This window comes from Ambystoma mexicanum, chromosome 9 (assembly GCF_040938575.1).
Source record: "Ambystoma mexicanum isolate Mex_15411 chromosome 9, UKY_AmexF1_1, whole genome shotgun sequence".
NCBI classification, from domain to species: Eukaryota; Metazoa; Chordata; class Amphibia; order Caudata; family Ambystomatidae; genus Ambystoma; species Ambystoma mexicanum.
In genome coordinates this window covers 252,313,644-252,337,588 of record NC_090931.1, presented here as the reverse complement: position 1 = coordinate 252,337,588, position 23,945 = coordinate 252,313,644, and the positions used below count along the sequence as shown (strand labels likewise).

Here is a 23,945-nt window from a genome sequence, read left to right as displayed (position 1 = left end):
CTGGTTAGAGTCTCAACCAGAGTCTTTAGCTCACCATCCTTTCACAGAAGAGAAATTTCCACTACATATCAGTCTTTGTCCTGCCCAAGGGCAGTCCAGCACCAAAATGCCTGGCAGTTCTCTTCTGAACAAGAGTACCAACATCAAACTGCTAAACATTCCTTTTCAATGGTAGCGTACCAAGCCTCTTGTGGAAGTAATTTCCTGCTGATGAACAAGACTTGTCTCTCTGTCTCACCTATCCCTTGGAACAGCACAGCAACTAATCCCGTACCCGATGCACCTCTATGTAGGAAGAACGGCTCCGAAAAGTTTTGGCAATGGAAGACGCCATATGTGGAGAGGCTGCTCTTCAGTTGCACAAAGGCCAACTGGGCCCGAGCCATCTGCTTTGCAGGAGAGAAAGATGTTGTTTTCTTCAGGAGATCTGTCAAGGGGGCTGCTAGCATGGAGAACTTGGGGACAAATCATCGGTAGTAACCTATGAAACCCAGGAAGGCCCGTACATGTTTGGGTGTTGTAGGAAAAGTAAGATGGTGGATGGCTTCGATTTTATCCATCTGTGGTTGCAACGTTCTGTTTCCTATCTGGTATCCCAGGTATTTGGGATGGATGACTGCTATCGTGTTTTTTTTTTTGGTTTGGACGTAATACCATCTTTTGCAAGGTGGCCAAAACAATCTCCAGCTGCCTCAGGTGTCATCCCAGTTGTCGCTATGCACGGCAATGTCATCTAGGAATGCTTCTGCATACTTGCTGTGAGTCCTTAGCAGCTTGTCCTTCAGAATTGGTACATTGCTGGGGCCCCGTGTAAGCCAAACTGTTACTGACCGTTAGGGGTGGCACAATCGGTCTTCTCCTGCTCTTCCTCTGTAGCGGAATCTGCAAGTACCCTTTCATCAGATCTATTGTAGATAGGAACTCGGCCTGACACAATCGGTCCAACAGGTTATCGATGCGTGGCATCGGGAATGCATCAAATCGTGAGATGCTGTTTAATGTTTGTAAATTCATACAAAAGCAGATAGTACCATCAGGCTTTGGGACCAGAACTATGGGGGGACACCAGTGACTGACTGAGGGTTTGATGACCCCATATTCTAGCATGGATTCTACTACTTTCTCCACAGCTTCTAGACATGCCTCTGTATACGGAAAGGTCGCTGGTGCACTTCTGGTTGGGTGGGGTGTGTATTGCATGGTATGTTTCTGTCGTCCGACCTGGCTGTCCTGACATACAGGTCTCATATTTCTTTATTATGCTATCCAGTTCATTACACGGACAGGTAGTCATTTCTCGGTTCATCTGCAGTTGGTCACGATTCCCAGGTTCCACCTCTGGGTGCATCACATCTGTGTCTTGGTGTCCCCGCACAATGAGAGCCATGGTTGCGGGGGGCTCGTTCCACTTCTTGAGAAAATTCACATGGCAGGTTTGTATCGGGGCCACCTGTCCTCTTGTTATATTTTGTAAGTTACCATGGTCACGGCCGCTTGACCCGGCAGGGTCCTTTCCAGGAAGCTAGATGTGTGTTCTTGGTGGTCGGTAGAAGCACCAATACCTTATCGTCTGGCTGTCGATGCAAGTTTACTGATTATAGTATTTTTCTTGTACTTTTTGTGCATGTTGGTGGTTTGTTTGAGCTACCACCGACAAGATCTATACATGTTTTGAAAGATTTTGGGCATACTCAGTCATGGTTATCTCTCTGCTTGGTTGTTCTTCCCATTCTACACATAGTAGGTCTAGCAGAGACCTGGGTCTTCTCCCAAACAAGAGCTCAAACAGGGCGATGCCGATGGAGGATTGTAGGGTGTTCCTCAAGGTCATCAAGATCGGAGTATAAATCTATCCCAGTCGTGATTCCCCGCGTCTAAGGCCGTCCATAACATCTGCTTGATAGTCTGGTTGTATCCTTCTACCAAACCGTCAGTTTGAGGGTGATACACGACAGTTTTTAGATGCGAGATGTGTAGAGCTTCACACACTTGTTGGACCTATTTTGAGGTAAAGTTGGTGCCTTGGTCGGTGACTTTCTTTTGGTATTCTGACTCATGCCATGAACTTCATTAGAGCATTGCATAACTGTGTTGCTGACAGCTCCCTCAAAGGGAATGCCTCTGGGTACTGTAAGGAAAGTCATGGTATTCAAGTAAGACAGACACAAGTGGCCACAGTTCAAGGGTGTTTATTGAACTTTCACATGGTGTTGAAAAACGCCCATCTAAACCTAAGACAGGTGCAAGCTACGACCATCAAAATAATAATAAAGCTGTCCTAGTGGAGTCTTGTCAAAATAAAAAGGCCTATACTAAAAACCTATTGCCAATCCTTACTGCTAAGTTACAAATGGTGTGGGAAAATGTTCATGAAAAAGAAAGTAGCGTTCACAAAATGATAAATCATGATGTTCGGGCCGTTGGTCACCCTTCCCCATGTTTTTAGCATGGGATAAGGCGGTTCACTCGAGCATAGCACACTCCTGGGCTTCTTCGTCATGAGGACACAGTTCTATTACATGCATCAGGGCCTTCTGTACCCAAGTTTCATTCATCATCCAAGTCTCTTGATTAAGAGGGCCTAATGAACAAAACAAAATTAGAAAGTTCTTTTCTTCTTACAAGTTTCTACTTCGGGTGTCTCGCCGTGGATCCCCCTCAGCCAGGCTCAGATCCATTTTCCGTTACTCTGGATCCACCTCTTCTGGGCTCAGATCCCTTTGCTTTAATGTTCAGAAACTATTCTTTCTTGAGTGACTCATGGTTCACCACGGATCCCCCTCAGCCGGGCTCAGATCCCTTCTTTATATTTAATTAGTCTCCCTCAGCCGGGCTCGGACCAATTGCAGTTCACTTTACACTTATCGAAGAATTTCGAATGTGCACTGAATGTAGCTTGACCAATCGCAGGACCACTTCGATATAAAGTTCCTTTTACAATATAGTTACCATTCAGTTGGATACCAAACAGAGACCTTCGAATGAGCACCCAAGTGGCACCGGACCACTGTGTACACAGTATCTTATTTGGCTTTTTCAAAGTGCATTCACTCTTTTAGTTTCCACTTGTTTGTGCCTCTCATTACATGCGCTTCAAACACTGTCCTTTGTGGAATTCTTCATACAAAGTTGCTGCTTGCAACATTGGTTCAAACACAAGCTGATTTTGTATCAGTTTCTCCAACCGGCTGTACAGCTTTTATTGGCGCGTCTTTCTTGCAGAAGCTAAGGACAGTACCACAGTGGCAATCACTCCTCCCGGCCTGGGTCATTGACACGGGAGCACCCTGGATACCTTTGATGTACTGTGTAGGATTGTTCAGTTTCAGTTCCTGGTCTTCGGCTTCTCACTCTCCAAGGCTTGTGAAAATAACGATTTCTAGAGGTCAAGGTTACGTCCCTCCTTGCAACCCTCTCCAGTCTTGCCGCCTTTCTTCTTATGTTAAACTGTCATCTTGCAACTGCTGCTTCCTCATGTGCTTTTTCTCGCTCAGTGTGTGCTTCTGAGCTCTGCTTTTTATCCATGTGGGTAAGTGTGATGGGAGTCAGGTGTGTGTAATGATCAGTAATTGCCTGACCTTGCCAGACCATGGTGTTGGGACATGTAAGGTATACAGCTCTGGTTTTAGTCCATTGTCGCTCACTGTGAGAAAGTGTTTGTGTCAGAAAAGGGGGGGTGAGCTTCTAGGTGTCCTACCTGGTAGGATGGGGAAAAGGTGTTACAGGGAAGGGGATACTTCATCTCACTCTTTGGTGTCCCACTCCCACTCCCACTCCCTGAAGACACCTCATCCAGGTGATCCTCCGGCACTGGTCCAGTCCCTGGATCCAAAAGCGATGGCCATGTCCTGGCCACCTGGATGACAGATCCCCGTGGACTGGCAGGTGAGACACCTTCCGGTTTCTCACACTACCTTGTGTGCTAGTCTACGATTACCAGTAAATATTTGTAGCCCCTACTTGATGGGTCCAGGGGCTCCACAATGCCCATTCTTATGCACTGGAAGGGTTCTCGAATCAGAGGCATTAGTTGAATGGGAGCCTTGTGTATGTTGGTTCGGTTCTTTAATAGCCTGACATCATCTGCAGAAACAGGTTATTTCCCCAATAGAGACCAGGTCAGTAGAACCTCTGAAAAATCTTTATGATGGTCCCCCACTTGGTTATGGGCCACTTCCATCACATTTTGATGAAATTTAAGCAGGACCACTAATTGCCACAGGGGTTCCTGCCCCTTTTGGACAGTGACTCTATAGAGGAGGTCTCTATTCTTCCAGAAATGGGAAAAGTGGAACTGTACAAAATGACTGAAAAAAAGGTCCGACTTTACAAAAAGTCCAAAAAATGCATACCACCAAAGGTTCAAACACCAAAGGTTCGAACCTTTGGTAGCATGCATTTTAGGTTAGTAAAAAGAAAAAAGACTACAGGGCCTGTGGGGGTGTCCCTCGCAACAGCCCGCTCACTATACTATGTTGTACAGTGAGCAGGGGTTACAGGGGACACGTCTGCAGCACACCCGATAAAAAAAATAAAAAAACAGGGGGTGCAGGGGTGTCGCCCGCAATACCCCGCTCACTATACGTTACAGTATAGTGAGCGAGGTTTGTCGGGGAAACCCCTGCAGCTGCCCAAAAAAAAAAATAATAATAAAAAAGAAAAGGACCCTGCGGTGCCGGTTCCCGATCACAGAAGTGAAAGGGAACTGGTGCCACAGGGACACAGTGCGTCTTCAAAGGTAAGTAGGGTAGAGGTATGTTGGGGTGCGGGTGGGGGTGTGGGTGGGGGTGTTTTGTGGGTGTGTTGTGGGTGTGGGTGGGGGTGTGGGTTTGTATGGGAAATGTACAAACCTTTTGTGGTTCGTACATTTCTCATGCAAACATTTCCATCGCAGACTTTCCGCGACGGAAAAATCACGCAGATCTGGGGAAAGTGAGTTTCAGCGGTTTCTCTCAGATGGCAGAGGGTAGGGTCTTGTCCCAGAGACATTCTGAAGCTAACCCTTTGTTCATCTAATCTCCAATAAATGGCCAATGGGCACATGTTTTTGATATTTCAGTCGTGTTTCTGTCTTTCCTTTGTGTGACTTTCTCTCCTTATTCTCTGCGGGTTCGGTCCTCTCATGGAAAATTAGAGCCTCACTCCACCACCCCTCCTCTATCTCCTTAATGATATCTTTATAATGATATCGGTTCGGGCCGGGGAGAGAGGGTAGAAAAGCTGCTTTTAGGAGCATTTCTGTCCCCTTTATTCTTATCTGCACTCCCTTCAGGGGATAGGGTTTTATGTCCCTGTGTATGCACCTTAAACCTTCCCTTGGTTGGTCAGGGTCGGCAGATCCATCAAGGTCACTCCTCACAGCGGTCTGAAGACTACCGAAGTCCACCAAGGCTCGCATGTGGTGGCCCTCTACATCAGCTTCACATACATAAGGTTATTTGCTCTGCTTTCTGACCTGCTTGTCCACGGTTCCTTCATACAGTCTGATATCCATTGGTTCTGCTTTTGCCCTTTTTATGCAGTTCCGGGCTATGTGGCCCCATTCCCCACACTCGTATAACTGTAGAGCCTTTGGTATAGATAGTGGCGTGAATCTTGGTGCTGGTATGGGGGCTTATGTGCTCCTGTACTTCCTGCCTTTCCTTCTGCTATTTGGTTGGGGTCCACATTACTTTGGGTCCCCATGGTTTCGGAGGGTTTGAAAGAACCGGGCTATTGATTTGATTCATTATTACAGTCGTCAGGCAGCCCATTGCAGCCTTCAAGTAGGCAGAGGCTATATTGGTGGCCTCCGCTAGACTAGGAAGATGATGCTGTTTTACCCAGCATCGTATGGGTGGCTGGAGCGTCTCTACGTATTGTTCTAGGATGATTTGCTCAGCCATTGCGGCCAGGGTGGAGCTGGTCGGTTGCAGCCACTTGTCTGCTAGGTCTTTGATACAGTAGAAGAGCTGTTGGGGAGTCTCCCCACTATTTAGTCTTGTTACTCGGAACTTGATGCAGTAAGACTCTTTGTCGTGACCCATGTGTTCCAGGATGGATTTTCTTTTGTTGAGGAAAGGGGTATCCCCCATGTGGTTGGTGGCCTGGTAGGCACTTTGCATTTCCCGGTCATGAGAGGGGTGATATATTTCCCCCACCTTTCCTGTGGACAGCCGGCATTACGGGCAACCTGTTCGAAGTTCACAAAAAAATATGCAGGGTCCCTCTCCTGGGGTTTATTTCTGTAAGATAGTTGTAGGGACCTGAGGAGCTTGTGGTCATGTCTACCATCTTTGCTTGTTGTATTTGGATGGCCTGCTGCAAAGCCTCGCGATTGTCTTGGGCCTGCTGGCCTTGTAGGTGTAGAGCCTGCTGGAGCTGTTGTTGACCCTCGGTCATTGCTTTCAGAAAGTTTTCCATGGTGTTCATCAATGACATCCCAATGCTGCCACCACTTGTAAAGAGTCAGACGCAAACAGCATGATGGACCAGTTAGTATAAGTTCAACAACCTTTTATTCCTGAGGCAAATCTATTACCACAGGTGACACCAATGCAGGATTATCTTCTGGAGCATTTGCATCAAGGTACTTCTGAAAGACCCGGCGTGTTCCTTCTCTGCTCCCTTAACCTTCCGTCATCCTTCTGTGTCTTTTTATTCTTCTAGTAGTCCCGGGTGTGTCCCTGATCTCCACAGTCATTTTATCCCATGTCTACTTGTAGAAACAAGGAACAGCGACTCTGATATCTCCAGCTGGGGCCCCTTTTCCTTCTCCCTGAGGGACTCAGCTGGTTGGTGGCTGGTATCGTCCCCACCCCTTTCCGAGGGCAGGCCAGGGGAGTGTTGACCTGTTTTTCTTCCTTCCCTGTCCTCCTTGGCTGTATCACGCAGGGCATCCTTCCCCCAGCCCCGTGGGCGGCCAGGCTATCTTGGGGTGTTGCTGCGACAGCCGTCTTCTCCTGAGGGCTGGCTGGGTTCTGTCTCTCTCGCTACTGCTTTTGTACGGAGGTGTCCCCTACGCCATTATGATCTAAGGTGGTGATGGGCATGTCACTTTGCGAAGCAGAGACTGAAAAAAATAATCAATCTATTTGGTTAAAAATAAATATAAGCATTGGGTCAAATGGTGGCATCACTCGAGTAAGAATGCAAAGTGGCCGAAACTTGTAGCTGTTATCAACACAGGGAAGTACAAGAATGTATGGAAGGTGCTAGGTGAATATACATCAGCTAAAGAACACCTAGTGGTAAACTCCATTAGTGAACAGCAGTCGATTGACCATATAAGTCAGAACTTCACAAGTGAGAAAGAGACATACCTCAAAAAAGCACAGTAAAAGAGGTTTTAGATATAAATATTGACATGGAGGGAATATTGAGAAAGATCACAAAACTAAAAAGTTCTCGCTCACCCGGCCCCAATTGCCTTACTAAATTAGTACTAAAAAACAACCCGATAAATATGCAATGTAGCTAAGAATTTGAAAATTCCTGTAATGCGGCCATGTACATTCAGGTTTGGAGCGCTCGACAAATAAATAAATAAACAAACAAACAAACAAACCTAGAGATATGGGCAACAATTCTCCAAACTCTATTCCAAAAGGTCTGTATGGAAGAAAAAATACCAGAATACTGGAGAAAAAGGTCTACGATCAGACCCCGCCAATTTTCGATTACTGTCTATGATAGACATCGCTGGAAAAATATTTGCCTGCTTTCTATTAGATGAATTGCAACAGTGGATGAAATACACAAAAGGGCTGGGTAAGTTTCAAACTGGTTCGAGGCAAGGTTCGGGTTGGCACACAATTTGAAGTTGGTTGGCAGAATGATACAGCAAGCAAACACAAAGGGCAATCCGGTCCTTTATGCTGTCTTGGTCGACTTCTGAGCGGCGTTTGATACTGTTGACCGAGGAAAACTATGGCCAAAGTTAGAATTATTAGGATGTCCTGACAACTTGTTAACAGCGATTTGGATGCTGCACGAGAAATCTAGTGTCCAAGTTAGAATGGACAGTAGGGGGGCCATAACACATTTGATTATCACCAACAGGGGAGTCAAACAGGGATGTGTGTTGGCCCCCCTGTTGTTTAATATATATTTACCTGACCTACCAGAGGCTTTAGGCAAAGACTCAAATTGACCCCGTCAGTAAATGGAACTAAAATAGTTTGTCTGTCATTCGCAGATGACTTGATTATCTTTAACTGTACCTTCACAGGAATGAAAAGATCTGTGACAGAACTGTTCAAGTACACTGATAAGAATGGGTTGGTAATCAACCTGGAGAAAACAAAGATGAGGCACAGCAATCTGTTAGGGACAAACTCCCAGGCAAGCAGGGTGGTTGCTAGGAGTTTGTGAACTTAGAACTCATGGAAGGCCTAACTCCTTCCCCTTTCCCAAAAGGAACGCAAGTGCAGACAGGCAGCAAGTTCAACTGTGGGTATTACAGCCAACAAACCGACAGGGATCAGTACGCAGAGGCAAATCCAGGCACAGCTCAGAGAACACTGGCTCGCAGGCCAGTTTTGTATTGTGATTGCATCACACTGATGTCACACTCTGGGCCCTTGTCCAGGAAACCCATCACCTCCTGTGATTGGGTGTTGAGTGGTAGTTCCCATATAGCAATCCCTAAAGTGGTTAGTTTACTGGTCCTCCCATGTCAGGTGTCAGAGCTAGGTCATCCCCGAAAACTGTTACCGCTAAATGTTGCAGTATCCGGGCCTGATGATTGGTCGGTGCCCACAGCTACCCTCCCCTAGGGTCCTAAATTGTGATTGGCTGAGCTGCTCACCCCCAGGCCTGGCACTCAAGTTGGTTCTGAGCACAGAGTATACCTGTTCAAGGTAATATGCACAACTATGTGTCTGCATTATAACCGTATGTGAACCACCATCATTATGAGAGCGCTCCTTTCGCAGCATATGACTCCGTCTCGTGAGACTGCATTTCTTCCCAGCTGCCAGTTCTTGGCTTACTGTCAGCTCTGCTGGGCAACATGTTCAGAGACTGTGTTTGTGAGCTCTTAAGCTCTGAATTAGTCTGTATTTAAGGAGAATTACTCGTATCTGTCGCATTGGTGTCACTTCAGTTCAGGGTAAAGAATGTCATTTGCAAAACTGCGACCTTGGCAGCGGGTCCCATCCACACAGGCACGGCAGCTCTCTGGTCCGCGCTTCATTCGGCTTAGCTTCAGCTTTTACTGAGATATTTGTGGTCTACTGTGTTTTCCTAAGCCATAGCATGGCTTCTACTGTATGTGCTTTTCCATAGGATCCATAGGTTAGTGGGTTATGGCTCTGTCAGGTCCCTTGAGTGATCCTGCCATTCCATAGGATAAGTTGCATCTAAGGTTCTGCAAGCCTGTACAGGTTCTCTTTGCTTCTTGTGGTTTCTTTATTGCTGCAGCAAGCTAATGAAGAAAATAATAAACGTGCAAACAGTATGTACATGTCACTGTCCTCTACTTATAGAACTGTACGCATGTATTCTTTGTGTATTTAGGTGTAGGTGTGTACCGAGGGTACGGATGGCACGTGTGCTTCATGTCTAACGCTGCTATGCCGTGTTGTCTCTAACGACTTGATGCATGGCTTCTTGGTGCCTTTAGTCGGGACTGTCAATGGAGTTGTCTTTGGTTCCATTCTGTGGGTCTTCGTCCACTTTGGGTAATCTTCTCACTGCTCCTGGGTTGTAAGGGTGACTGAGGGGGTATCTTTCATTGTGCTTGTCCATTGTAGGTGCAGTGGGGGTTGGTGTAAGCTCAGACCAACGGCCAAATATTGTTTTTGGTTCTTCTTCCGGTACGAGTACTTCTCTTACGGAGGGCAGATTTCCATATTTCCTCTTCAAATCATAGAAAAGTAAATAGACGACATTGTGGGCTACAGCATTGAATATGTGAGACGTTACATATACCTAAAAGTTGAGATAACATCGAAGGGAGATTATGGTGAACTAATAATGACCAAACTCAGAAAAGCAATTATACTTTCCTGTATGATAGCGACGTTTGCAGAAGAAACATCTGGATTCAGCCTCAGGTATTACTTCTGTACAAACAATGTTTGTATGTTGTATGGTCTGGAGGCCTTGGCCATGCAAGATCTGACATGTTTGAAGACACTTAAAAGCACATTTTGGAGGAAAATATTGGGATTGGGCCCCTCAGTGTCAATTGAATTATTGAGACTGAAACTGGGACTAATCTTACTTCCTGCCATCGTCATTAAACAAAGAGGTTTACCATATATTAAATCCAGAACTAAACCAGCCTGCCCATTATTAGAACTTCTGTGTTTACCACCACACGAAGTTCCCAAACACAGAGTTCTAGCCATGGCATCCTTTGGCGAAATCAAATGTAAGATGGACTGGCAGAACGAGTACCATAAATCTTTTGTCAAAAAATTAGAAGGCTGGGATTGGGCAAATAACTACTCTTATATCGCAAAATGTAAGTGTTACAAAGAAATCGGGGGGATTGTCCATAAATTTAAAACTCCCCAGAGATATTTAATTGTGTCCCCTGCAAGGCCTATAATGAGATTTCTGTTGCTGTTGTGCATAAATAGATTGTCGGTACTAACAGTTGTTGGCCAGACTTGGGTATACCGGATGACAACAGAAATTGTCGAATTTGTAAGTCCACTAACATGAGAGAAACCATAAGGCACGTTATGACAGAGTGTAAATGTTTATTATGTTTATGTTTATTGAGTTTATATATAGCGCTTTAAGCCAAAGCGCTTTACAGTATAACAACAGGAACAATAATGAGAGAAGCATATTTTCAAACATGAAACAAATCATTGGAACAATATGTAGAACAATTTACTTAAAGGAGGGGGAGAGTGGAGGAAGGGGAGGGGAGAGGGGGTAGGTGATGTGGGTTACAATGTCTGTTTTGAGGTCAGGGGAGTGGGAGGAAGGGGGAAGGGAGAGAGGAAGGGACATCCCAAGGTCCAAATTATATGTTTGTTTGTTTGTTTTAATATTAGAGAGAAAAGTGTGGCAGAAAAGGACAATAGTGGAATTGGCACACTTGACAAAAAGGATTTTGAAGGCTGGTTCATGGGCAGCAATTGGGAGCAGTGTGTGAATGCCCTGCCTGCAGTGTGCACATGAATTAACTATGATACGGATTGGTTTTCTCCCAAGAATTGCGCACACAACCAAAAATTAAGTTGCTTAATTGCAGATAATTTAATGTAAATCAAACAACAGCCGACATGTGTTTCGAGCAGAGCTCTTCTTCCAAGGCTGAGGAGGCTTGGCACTAGAACTCCATTTCATCAGTTCGGGCGGAAACGCTGGTTCTTATTGCTCTGGCTGACAGATACAATTGAATATGCATACGCGTTTATATAGCGGAGCCGCAACTTATAATTGTCGGATATTTATCTACCTTTATCAGTAGTTCTAGTGCCAAGCCTCCTCAGCCTTGGAAGAAGAGCTCTGCTCGAAACACGTTTCGGCTGTTGTTTGATTTACATTAAATTATCTGCAATTAAGCAACTTAATTTTTGGTTGTGTGCGCAATTCTTGGGAGCAAACCAATCCGTATCATTGTTTTAATATTAGTAATGCACGCCAGACCCGGAGGTATCAGGGTGCAGAAAGCAGTAAGGATATTTTCAGCTTGGTTACATTGCTGTACAGTAATAATATACAATAGTAATATACAGAAGTACATATATACAGAGAGTACGAAGTACAATTACAATATGCGAAGTATAGGCAACTGCCAGAATTTTACCATATGTACACAAGAATAATAGGTCACTGGAGAGTAGGGCTGGGAGGATGGAGGTGGATTAGCGGTCGTTTTCCTTGATCCAATGGATGTAATTGAGCCTGAAGTGTGGGTACGTTTGGGTTACTCTTAGGGCGGGGGACGGGAGTTCCAGTGTTGTGCGGCTTTCACCTGAAAGCTAGTGCCTCCAATTTTGGAACTTTTGTATCTGGGCACTGTAAGGACGTTGGAGTTAGCACTTCTAGTGGGACGGTTGGGGGAGTACCTCTTAAATCCGTCCATGAGGTAACGAGGTGCGGCGTTATTAAGGCATTTATGTGTGAGTGAGGCTGCATCTAGCAAAATGTTGTCTTTAGTGATGAGCCAGTTGTTGGCTCTCCTTATGTCGGAGATATGTTCTTTTTTGGGAATGCTCAATGCTGCTCTAAGAGCGTTGTTTTGTCTGGTTTTAAAGGTGATATGTCATGGGTCTCCACGGAGAGCCGACGCGAGACACCAGAGATAGTTTGAGCGAATTTTCAGGAGGGATTAAACACATGACAATCGCCTTTAAAACCAGACAAAGATGACAATTGAGAAAAGTAACTTCAATGCCCTGTTTTGAAAAAGGCACAAGAGATGCCGAAACACGTGTCTCAAAAAGGGCAAAACCTTTATGTGATAACAAACACACAATTAAAACTTTAAATACGTTTTTTAACTAACCACTTTTTTGGAGCATTTGTGTATACTAGGTGGCGCATAAGTTTGTGTGAAAGCTCCAATCAGAGACATATCACACGGAGGACAGGAGCCTGTTTTTCTCCGTTCACATTTGGACACACATGCGACACAACAACAAACCTATGGATGAAATAGGGCACAGAGGTTCTTAAATTGATATCCCTCAATTCCTCAAAAATGTCTTACATCTCTTCAAGTTACTCCTCCTCTTCTGAACTCTCACCTTGTCCTCCTGATGTTACCCTCTCCTCCTCCTCCGATCTCTCTCACATCCTACTGATGTTCCCTCCTCTTCACCGCCTCATCCTGATGTTACTTCCTCCTGCTCCAACTGCTCTTCACCACATCTGTCTAATATCGCCTTCTCTTCCTTCAAACTCTCATCATCTCCTCTAGTTCTTCACCTCCTCCTCCTGGCTCCTCATTATCTATAGTGGCCTCTACCTCACTATCCAAGCCACATTCTCCCACCTGCTCCACCAGCCAGACACAACCTGCTCCAACAACTGAAACCCTCTGACTGAGCTGCCTGGCTCATATAGGGGGTTTCCCCCTGTTCATGCCAGGAACTTTGCTAGGGATTGGAATTTGTTGTGGCCCTTAATTTCATTTCCTGTGGTAAAAATACGGCAGAAGGGGGTGGCGTAAATCTATATTAATGTTGGGACCGACCATGGGTTTCATGTGTGTGTATATGCTGGGCCAAGGAGAGCAACCTGGGAGTGGAAGATGCATAACTGCAAAATAACTGCAAAATAACTGCATTTGAGGAGGTTTGGGATTGGTTTGAGCCCTATTTTGGGGTTCCCTGTAAGGTTTGTATTTGTTTGGTGAATCCCTGCATTTTTCGACTTTGCCGACTGGAACAGGTCAGCAGACTTTGCGAATGGGTGCCTGCATCCACTGGCTTGCGGAGGCACTTGGTCCCCGGAGTCACCTCCCTGACACACTCTATATATGCATGTGTTTGAATGTCTGTATGTGTTCTTGTGTGTTTGTGTATGTGTGTGTTTGGTATGGGACTATGTGGGAAATGGGCAGTCTAAAGAATGGGGCATTGGTGGAGCAGTGGCTAGGGCAATAAGCTGGAATTGCTGTGGGCAATAAAAGTTCAGATCATTATTTTTCTAAAGATGGGGGGAAGGCAACACGGGACACATTAGGCAGCAGAGTGCTTCAGAGGCCCTCCAGAAAAAGACAAGAAGGCATTTAGCATTATCCAGAGGTGCGCTCCCTGCTCATGTAAGAAGCAAAGGTGGTTTTGTTCTCTGTAGGGAGGTATGTTGCTTTTGGGGGCCCGGTTACAGACCCTTCTTTGGATATTAGGTTACTGACCCCCTTTTGGTTCCTCGTATTTCCTGATTCGGAACAGACAAGGAGGGTATTTATTTGATATTTTTACCTCTGTTCATGAACAATTTTCCACTATGCTAACAAATTCAGAAGGAGACAACACAGCTTCATTCTTTCTTTTTCTATTTGAGTTTTTAACAAATGTGATGAACATCCAATGTTTGGGGCCTTTCTTTTGTTTAAAGTAGGTTTCTCTCTAAGTTTGCAAGGAAATTGCCATGTAGTTTTCAAGGTAACTCATACTTTTAAGTCCGCCTATCACTTTTAGTATTCCATATCAATATTCACTGAAGGTAGCCAAGAATGTAGTTGGCAAACATATTGTTGGGAACTTTGTATGGCTTGATTAACTTGCCCATTCAGTCATAAGAGCATGAACATTATTATTATTAAGTGGGACTTTGTCTACTCAATGTAGACCTTTGTTTCTGGGCACTAAGCATCTGCAGAGAAACACCAAAAACAAATCCTTCCACCTTACAAGTCATCTTGACTTTCTGCTAGCTCTTCCCACAGATAGAGGAGATCATGCTGCAGCCTCTGCGCGACGCCCGGGACCACTACGAAGAACTCAAGGAAATGGAAGAAGCGTTGTCTGAGGTAAGGGTGCTTGGAAGATAACTGTAACTCATCCTTGCACGCCCCAGCCCTAGTGGGAGCCGGATGTTCACTGCTAGGCAGGGGCATATTTTCTGTGGCACACAACAGCGTAGAGAAATAATCTGTATTTATAAGGAAGATGGTCTTAAAGGGCACCCCTGTTATATGATACATGTGCCAAACCCCACCTAGACTTCATTAAACCAAGGGAAAACCATGAATCAATACTGTTGGTGATTTTTAATGATGCAGACTTTGGAAAAGAGCACTGGAAATTATTTTGTTTTAATGGACGGTCCTCTTAAACTGGAGAGCATTCAAGTGAATTATGTTTCCTCTGACACCATCACAAATGAGTGGACAGTCAGTCACATGACCCACTCAAGATTCCCATTAGGTTGTTTTTGGGGTTTATTGGTGATTTTGTATGTGATTGCATGGAATTAATGAGGACAGATAGGAAAATCCCATCCCCATATGCCAGGGTGAACACCATATCTCCCAAGAGGAGCTGAAGGGCTTGGTAAACATTTTGGAGAAAACTTTCAGATATGCGCCATCAAGGGCAGGGGGACGGAGGGATCCTGCTGTATGCTTTGCTCTTCTGTTTTTTGCTGCCTATTAAGATACTGGGCTATTTTTCATCTTTTATTTTACCATCTGGCTATAGTCCTCACTTACACATATTAACATGTCTTGCACTTCTTTTCTACATCATGACTCATACTTTTCCTTGTATTCTTTTATCTCCTCAAAACTCTTCCCAACCTCTTAGCTCTAGGAATCCTCCTTATCTTGTTTATCTACCAATTCCTGGATTTCTTTTTTTGACACCACTTTGAGATGTAAGAAGAGTCAGAGGCAAACTACGCTGTCCCATTCTCCCCCACCTGTCAAGTATTGGTGGTGGCACAGCTTTTCTTTACCACTCGTCTTGGACTTCTCACCCATCTCTTCCCTCTTTTCCAGTCTTGTCCTCTTTTGAATGTCACACTATTTCTCTAAGTTTCTCTGACCATCTTTCTTAACAAACTAAGGTCTCAAAGGTCCTCGTGCACCTTTCTTTGATGACATGGACTTTCTACTGATGTTTCTCTTACCTTCTGACTTTCCTTTTTTTCTTTTCAGGGGACTATAACCTTCAGCTTCTCACTTTATGTGACTGCCCCCTTTCCTTTGATTACTGATTCTTTTCACTGGACTCAGATTCGTACTCCTCCATCTCATATCTCTTGGTCCTCTCTTTATCCAATCTTGTCTAATTATCCATATGGCTCCCCTATTTCTATTTTTTCCTTTTTACTGCTGATCATTTCGCTTAGTCTTTTACATGTAGCCTCCCATCTCCTCTGTCTCCTCTGTCTCCTCTGTCTCCTCTGTCTTTTACTACTTCTACTTACTCTTTCCAATAGCTTAACATTTGTCACATCGACATCTCATCATTCATCATTGATGTCCATTTTTTTCCTTCGATGCTTGATGATTTTTCTCTCCTTTTGTATTCTGCTGTGGCATCTTCCCTTCACTATTTCTATCTGTTTACTCCCTCATGCAAACCTCCCCAATGCTTATTAGCTCCCTTCTTTCTGTTTCTTTGTAATTTTCTATTTAAACTGGAACATTGTTGGCAAGAATCTCAATTTCCGACTTGCTGTACTTCCCTCCGTTCCTGCTGTGACCTTGACTCGCTTCATGTTAACAACTCTACAATTGATCCCTTCTGACTTTTCATTCTCTTCATCCTCATCTATTTGGGCTCCTTAACCAGCTTTTGGATCCCAGGTCTCATGTACCCTTCTCTCATATACTCACTCTCAGGTGATAATATTGCCTGATACTTTGCCTCTAAAATTGATAACTTGTGCTCATATCCCCACCTCTTCCTCTTCTCCCCTTACTGCTCCATTTCCTCCACTATGTCTTCTTTTCTTTCAACTCCCCATGCCAAGGGTTCCCTCAACTTCTTGCTCGAACATGATAAACCCTACTGGTGCTTCCATTGACCCTTCACAGTCTTTTCTTATTTCTTTAGTTTAGGCCCCTCCGGATATGCCAATGAGTCAGTCGATTTGTTAAGGTATCTCAGGCGCTCTCATTGGAGTTTGTGACTTCTCTGAAGTAGGTCCCAAAGTGTCTAGCGCCTCATTGGGTAATGGTTTGCATGCCTATCTCTGGGTCCTGAACCAATAATTCCTCAATCAAGTCTCCCTTATCTCTTTGCCGCAGCAATGCTCAATTGTGCCTTTGGGCCTGTGGCTAGACCTGGCCATACCCCTCTTTCTGAGTGATGTCTAGTCTCTTTGGTTTTCCATCATGCTCTTGTTCTTCCTCCCACTGCTTCTGGACAACATACCTGCTTGGGTTGCCATTTCATTTTGCTGTCACCCTCCCTATAACTCCAAGAGACTTCCCACCATCCACCTTTCCTACTTTCTGTTTCTTCTCCTCGCCTCCATTCATCCTTCCTTTGTTGCTCCTAACCTCTTCACCTTCCTCTCTCCTCACCTTGGTCTTCTTTGACTCAGAAATGGATGTTGTTGCACACATACCAGGGTAATTGAGTGGAGCCAACAATGCTTCATGTATGCACCACTCATCTGCTTTAGACTCAAGCAGTAAGCATGATTAAAGGCTGCAGTCGGCGACTGGTGTCTGTATACTTGGAACAGCAATGGTGGCCCATGTGGACTTGCAGTATAACCATTAAGCAAGGTTATCGGTGTCAAGCAGTAGCAATCCTGAAATGTAAATTTGGAACAAAGCAGTCTCCAGTCATTAAGTCGATGCCAAGCCGAAATCAGGCACAAACTGGCATAGCACTTAGGAGCAATCAAGGAACTCATGATGACCCCCCCACCCTTCAACGCCCCAGGATACAGCGGCAGGCGCCTTCTGGCATATGATGATTCAACAAGTGGAAGTGGTTCACATCTGGAAGAGGAGGGCTATTGGCAGCTATGCAAGCGATATTTGTATTTAACCCTTAAAGTAGCACACCTGTCTTCTTTCATGCAAACAAAGTCCGTAAACATGAAAGACTGGGCATTTTTTTAAAATCTCCTTTCTATCCAGGTGTATAAACATACTGGATACAGACATCACTCTGACTGGTTACTGCTAAGGAGAGGAAACTAACTCTCAAGCAAAACCTAGCTACTCTATTTAAAGCCATAAAGACAGCTTAAACACATGAGTAAGCCTACAATCCATATTAGTGTGCTAGTTCTTGGTTCAAACGGGCGACTTAATTTGTTAAATAAGTCATTATAAACGTTTTTTGCTAAAATGTTTAGAAAATGTTAGACACTAGTAAGTAAGTACAATTCTTCAAAACATGGTCATTATTATTTTATTTTTTTGTTTCTTCTTCAGTTGTTTGTAAATTAAAGCCGAATAAAGGCCTATCCCTCCTGAGGAACTGTCAGAAAGATAATGACAGTGAAACACGTGTAGAGGGTTGTTAATATGGATAAACCCAAAATTACGGTTTTTGTAATAAAGGCACTGCAAACCGACAAAAGGAGTATTGTCTAACTTAAAAACCAAGAAAAGCCAGTCGGATCACTTATTCAACCAAACAAAATACAAGAAGCAACAGAGCGCACAGTGAAAGGTTCCACCATTCTTTTTCAAAGAAAATAATGACAATAGATCATTTTGGAAGATAGTAAATTTGCGCTCCAGTGACTTTATCCCTAGGAACTGGATGAGTGCTGAGGACTGGGTGAAACACATTGGACAAACTTTAGGTGCTAATATGTTAGATGTGGTTCGTGTGAGCGTAGGGCGTACCCGTTGGCACTGTAACTGCACAACTGGTGACCTTGTGACTATGATTAAATCCTTAAATTCATGTAGGGCAGCCAGCCCACCCAAATGGAACCTGCAATGCCCTGGTGAAAATTAACCCTGTGGCTGAGTCCCAGGCCCTCTCCTGTTTAAGTAATTATTGGTGTCCTTCCATCACCATGGAGGGACACTCATTTTTGTTCCAGTCTATAGAAAGGGCAGCTGGAAGGATCCAAGGAACTACTGCATGTTAGCCTTGTTAGACATCCCCTCGAAAATGTTTGCACATGTATTATTAAAAGGTCTACAGGCTTGGATATACGAACATAGCATGTTGCTATTTAATCAGACGGGGTTCCGGCCCAAGTCCAGTACCCTATATCATTTTTTAACACTTGTTACACTCATGCACCCTGCCTGGGCCGGAAGACAACAATCTATGTATGTTGCCTACATTGATTTCAGCGCCGCCTTTGATACCGTACTGAGGGAGCGATTATGGCTGAAACTTTATGCTTGGAATTCCCCCACTGGGCTGTTACATCTGATTGTCCAGCTACGTACTAATACACGTGTAAGAATGGATGTTGGATGGATACCTACATATAGGGGGGTCAAACAGGGATGCATTTCGACCCCAGCAATGTTCAATTTATATCTGGCCGACTTAGATGATGCTCTGAAACTCCGTAATACAGATCCCCCAAAATATGGCAACACCATGGCATCATGGCTCGGTTATCCTGGCAACCTTAGCCTACTTGATTGTACACCGTGAGGGTTGCAATAGCAACTGCATACTATGGGGGACTATGCCACGCTGAAGGGCCTTAGGATAAACACTGCAAAATCTAAAATTATGGTTTTTGCATCCTCTCACGTTCAGCCAAAAAGGTACATCTGGGCAATATATGAGGTCAAACTGGACAACTCTCACTCTATGAGTACCTCCGTGTTCTTGTACATGAGAAAATGAAGTGGGCTGTATAGTGTCGCGCTGTACACTCCAAGACCATACAGCAAGGGCTCAAGTCGAGGGTACACGGAGTCCACACACTTTTTTCAGAGGGTGGACTCAGTCTCCCCCCACCCAGCTAAAATGAGAGCCATTGAATGGCCTCTTTGAATTTGTGAATTAAAGCCGACCTTGGGGAACGGCAGTCGTCAGGTTTTCCGGCCAGACACTTCACCACTGCACTTTATAACCTGATGAAAAACAGCAAACAACTAAAGGTGAAATGTCCCATTTTGGTACTGCAAGTTCCAGGGAAAACATTTGTATGAGTGGTTTGAGTTTGAAACATTCACCCCTTTTAACGTTTTCAAAAACACTGTTAAAAGAAAACATCATCTCTTGGTTTTGTGTGTGTGTTGATTTTATGAAAGGCAAATGACATTTGTCCTGTGCAAAGCCAATTTATTGAAATGTGCATATTTCACCTTGATATGCTAATTTCTGGTAACGTCACATGCAATTGCGTTTGTTGATGAGCACCCTCACTTTAATGTTTAGGACTTGTCCCCTGCTTACAGCAGTTAGGAGCCCTGAATACATTTGCAGGCAAACAGGGAGGTCATTTCATGAACGTGGTATTGACATTATATAGAGCCATGTTATTACCTTGCATGATATATGGGGCGGAAGTATGGGCGTGGGGATTTGGTGATGACCTGGAGAAGTTGGAGGGTACGGTACTGACATCTCTACTCAGGCTGCCTAAGTCTGTGCCAGTGCAGTACATTCGGCTTGAGTTTAATGTCTCTTCCATAGCAACTATGGTCACACAGAAAAGGCTTATCATTTATGAATCTCCAGTGTACTCTACCAGACACCCGGGTGTATCTAACCCACTTTTATTTGAAAGTTATAGCTCTAGGAAGGGACTCTTGTCTAAAGAGGTTTATTTTCAACGTCGGAACAGTGGGCCAATTTAATTGGCCCTTGCCCGGAGCAGCCCTCCATGCTCGTATATAAACGAACAGTGAACAGAACATTGCATGAATATGATCAGGTTAACTCTTTGGTAAACCTTGGTACCAAGGTCAATAGCAGCGAGTACTTGGAATACTACCAGAACACGGTTGCTAATCCAGGATATATGTCTGCCTATCCTGCTAGTCACATGGTCAGGCGTTACCTGAATATCAAATTTAACATAGCTGGTTCACTTGAAATAGTAGGCGCTAGACTCGCTCTACCTCGCCATGAGTGTTTATATAGATTATGTGGTGAAGAGTTTATTGAATCCACGCCTCGTCTGCTGACTCTTCGTGAAGGTTTATCTGGGATGCGCAAGAATTTTCAAAGGTCTCATGGTACTTTGGCCGATATTAACGCGGGGGAGGATTTATTGATATGCCTGATCGAAGGTCATGGTGTTAATTTTTTGTACTATATGGTGAAGTTTTATGATATTGTTGTAAAGGTCCTGGAGGATTTATGCTGGTGATGTTATGTCTTAGGTATTGCGTTGTATATGGTTTTCTGATGAGTTTATGGTTGTATATAAAGTCATGTTTTGACTATACGTATACTAAAAATAAAAAATAAATAAAAAAAATAGTCCAAATAGCCAAAACGTAGCTCGGCCTTTTTAATTCGATTGTTTCCTCAAATTGGTAAGCCATAAGAAACATCTACATGTTCTGTAAAATGTCTTCCTTTATGGTTGTATGGGTTTTCCTTTCTAGTTTAAACCCTATCTTTATATATGTGCTCAGAAACATACTATTTTTCAAGTTTGCCGTTGTATAGACATTGTATGCTTTTTTCCTTAACACATTCATCTTTTATTAGTAATTCCCCCACCCTAAAAGTCTCTTTTCTTCTCGTTTCTAGAAGTCACATGGAATGTGGCCATTGTGCACTGTGACAGGGTTGGTAATAAGTTTGTTTGATATTTAGTGCCCCCTAATTTGTACAATCTTCTTTAACCTCAGTTCCTGCTAAGCGATGTTTGAATTAGGGGCACCTATGGCCCATTGCAGCCTGCTCTGGATGCCACCATCGCCTTGACTCTCTCTTCCTGCCCAGGTCTGCTCTGAGGATACAGTCCCAGCATCAGGACTCCTTGGGGAGGGAGCATGCTTGCCCCACCGGTTTACATCACCCCTGTGCTTCCCGTTCGCCTCTTCTTTCTGTGCCCCCCCCCCCAATCTTCTCCACTCAAGCAGGGGTTCTTGTCGTGTCCTCGCTGCAGCGAACGAGGGGCTCCATGTCATTTATTCGCAGATCCAAAGAGCATGACTGTGCCTTACTGCTTCTCCACAGAGCTTCTGCGCACACTCACAGGTCAGCGTCCCTAGCACTCATGAGATATTCCTCCCTCGTCATGCATTGGCCCCCTGGCCGCTCTTCAGATCAGCTGACTGTTGTCATGTAAAATAGACCACAGACATGACAGTCAAACTTAATTCTATGCGTCATGGGCTACCCAGAGTGTCATCAAACACTAACACCTGGGAAATCTCTGGCAAAGTAAATTGTTCCATACTTGCTGCCTCATTACAAGATTGGTCGTGAGGGAAAAAGTGGTGGTAGTTCTATTACCGCCACTTTTTTGGCAATAACAGAATTACCACCATTTTTCCTTCACTGCCAAAGAATACATTTTGGCAGATTTATCACTGGCAGTATTACCATGAGGCAAATCCACAAATGTTTGGAGTAACACTGGCAGATTCACATCCAGCTTGTTGCTGGAGGTAAATCCTCCACTTTACCACCAAAAATCTGATGATTTATCAATGCGGCAAATACCAGCATCGGCAAATCTGCCAAAAATCTCCCATTGACTCCAGAAATGGGCAATGGCACAGGTCTATAGCCACTTGCAATGCCGTGTCACACCCACTGCACCAAGTGGTGATACGGTAAACGATTTTGATGTTAATGTGGCAGAATTACCACCAATCACTGTCAAACTAGTCATGAGGCCCTCGGGTCTCTAGTCTGCCACCACGTTTCCCCAAGAAATGGGGTGGTCTCGGGAGAATAGTTTAGGGGCAACGTGCCCGCCTTGAAAGCAAGACGACACAGAGCAACAGAGGTTCGATCCCCGGGTCCATGCTTAGAAACCTCTGGGTATTAAGCGGGGTATAAATAACCTATCATATAAATAATAGCCTTGGGCATGCATGTGAAGGCAGCTGTGCAAGCTCGTTGCTCCCCTGTAACGCACTTGAATATGATGACCCCGCTGTGGAATTTGGATGGCACGTGATCTGATATGGGCCAATTGTGAGAAGACATAGTTATATACAGATGGATGCTAGGGCGAAGCTGAACGCTGAGGAGAGGTGCGCAAGACACACTGTTGCAGCGGTCGCCTCTGGGCTCCCCCAATCCCCACTCCGCAGACGCTACCTGCAACAGAGTGTCAGTGAAAATGAATGGATCCAAACGAAATTTAAAACGCAGCTCTCACAAAAAACAATAATCAAACTGTTCTTCCAATGAACGTTCGGTTTCAGTTGTACAGTACTACTACTACTGGTTGGGAGATGGTAACTTAAACGAAGCCAGAAGGTGGCGCAAATGATCCACATATCCTTACAAATAAATGTACAATTTGGAAGCAGCCTACAGAACCCACAGGCTCTGATTCGTGGAATTATTTGTGCATAAAATAGGGTACTTACGCACCATTCTACGTGCAAATCCTCATTCGTCAATTCATGGAATCGAATGCGCAGTACCTTTCCTGGACTTGCATAGAGTTTGGCATGTCTCTGCGAGCCGTCGAGGCCCTTGCGCGAGACTCCACGCAGAGCATGGGCATGGTTTGCGCAGAGTGCTGGGAAAGGGGCGGAACACCAAAAATGGGGAAGAACTTGCTCAAAAATGGGTGTTCCAAGGGACAGCCTGCAGGAAGTCCCCCACACAGCCACAGTTGCGTGGCACGAGACGTATTCATGGATCCGATTGCACAACCTCTCGGCAGGGAAATGGCCTTGCAAGTCCTTTATATGATCTGCCACCCAAAGGCAGGCCTAAGTACACTTGCGCAGAGGATTTGCAGCACGGAGGTGGGGTTGCATGCCTGATTTCAGTGTGTGTACTGAACCAGAGTTCTGATGCAATTTAGGGGTCTGCTTAGGCAGTTTAGCAGGGTGCATGACCAGTTTACGGGGGTTCGCATGATTTCCTGAGTAATTACTGAGTTATGATTTTTTATACGCATTTTGCTTGGGGGGGACCCACCACCGTTTTGAGGGTGCATGTATAAACGCCTGGGGAAGCATGCAAAGGTAGCTGTTCTGGGTGTTTCTGCTTTGCGTGTGGGTGTTTCGAGGGCATTCCAGCTGCGACTTGCGATTACGGTTACTTTGCACAATAAATTCCATGAATATGCAGGGTGCGAATTTTTGATTCTGCATGCAGGCTCACACAGTGTCCTTTTGAGTACGCCGCCCCTGCAGGATTTCTGCACACATTTCCATGGATCGGGCTTATAGTATGCACAGAAACTATGGGCGTCATTCTGAGTTTGCTGGTCAGGAAACAGCGGTGCCTACAACCATCATTGTCTTCAGACCTGCAAACTATGGGTTTGGCTGTACCCAACAAGTCTGACCGCCAGGCACAATGGTTACAGCAGACAAAGCCATCACAGAAGCACCGTTAACAACTGCCAATGCTTCTGTGTCTCCCTATGGGACTATAATCATCAAATGCACTTATTGCAGGCAGAAGTAACCCACTCTGCACCAAGCTTTCAGAAGCAGCACT

General features: G+C 44.7%; 1 protein-coding gene across 1 annotated transcript in view; it reads left to right on the top strand.

Moving 5' to 3' along the window:
- LOC138487311 (high affinity cGMP-specific 3',5'-cyclic phosphodiesterase 9A-like) overlaps positions 1-21,175 on the top strand; it is a 163,210-nt gene extending 142,035 nt beyond the window's left edge. The window contains exons 14-15 of the mRNA XM_069613918.1: positions 14,330-14,425; positions 21,155-21,175. Of these exons, the coding sequence (XP_069470019.1) occupies positions 14,330-14,425; positions 21,155-21,175 (117 nt within the window). The remainder of the gene's footprint in view (positions 1-14,329; positions 14,426-21,154) is intronic.
- Positions 21,176-23,945: the final 2,770 nt, after the last annotated feature.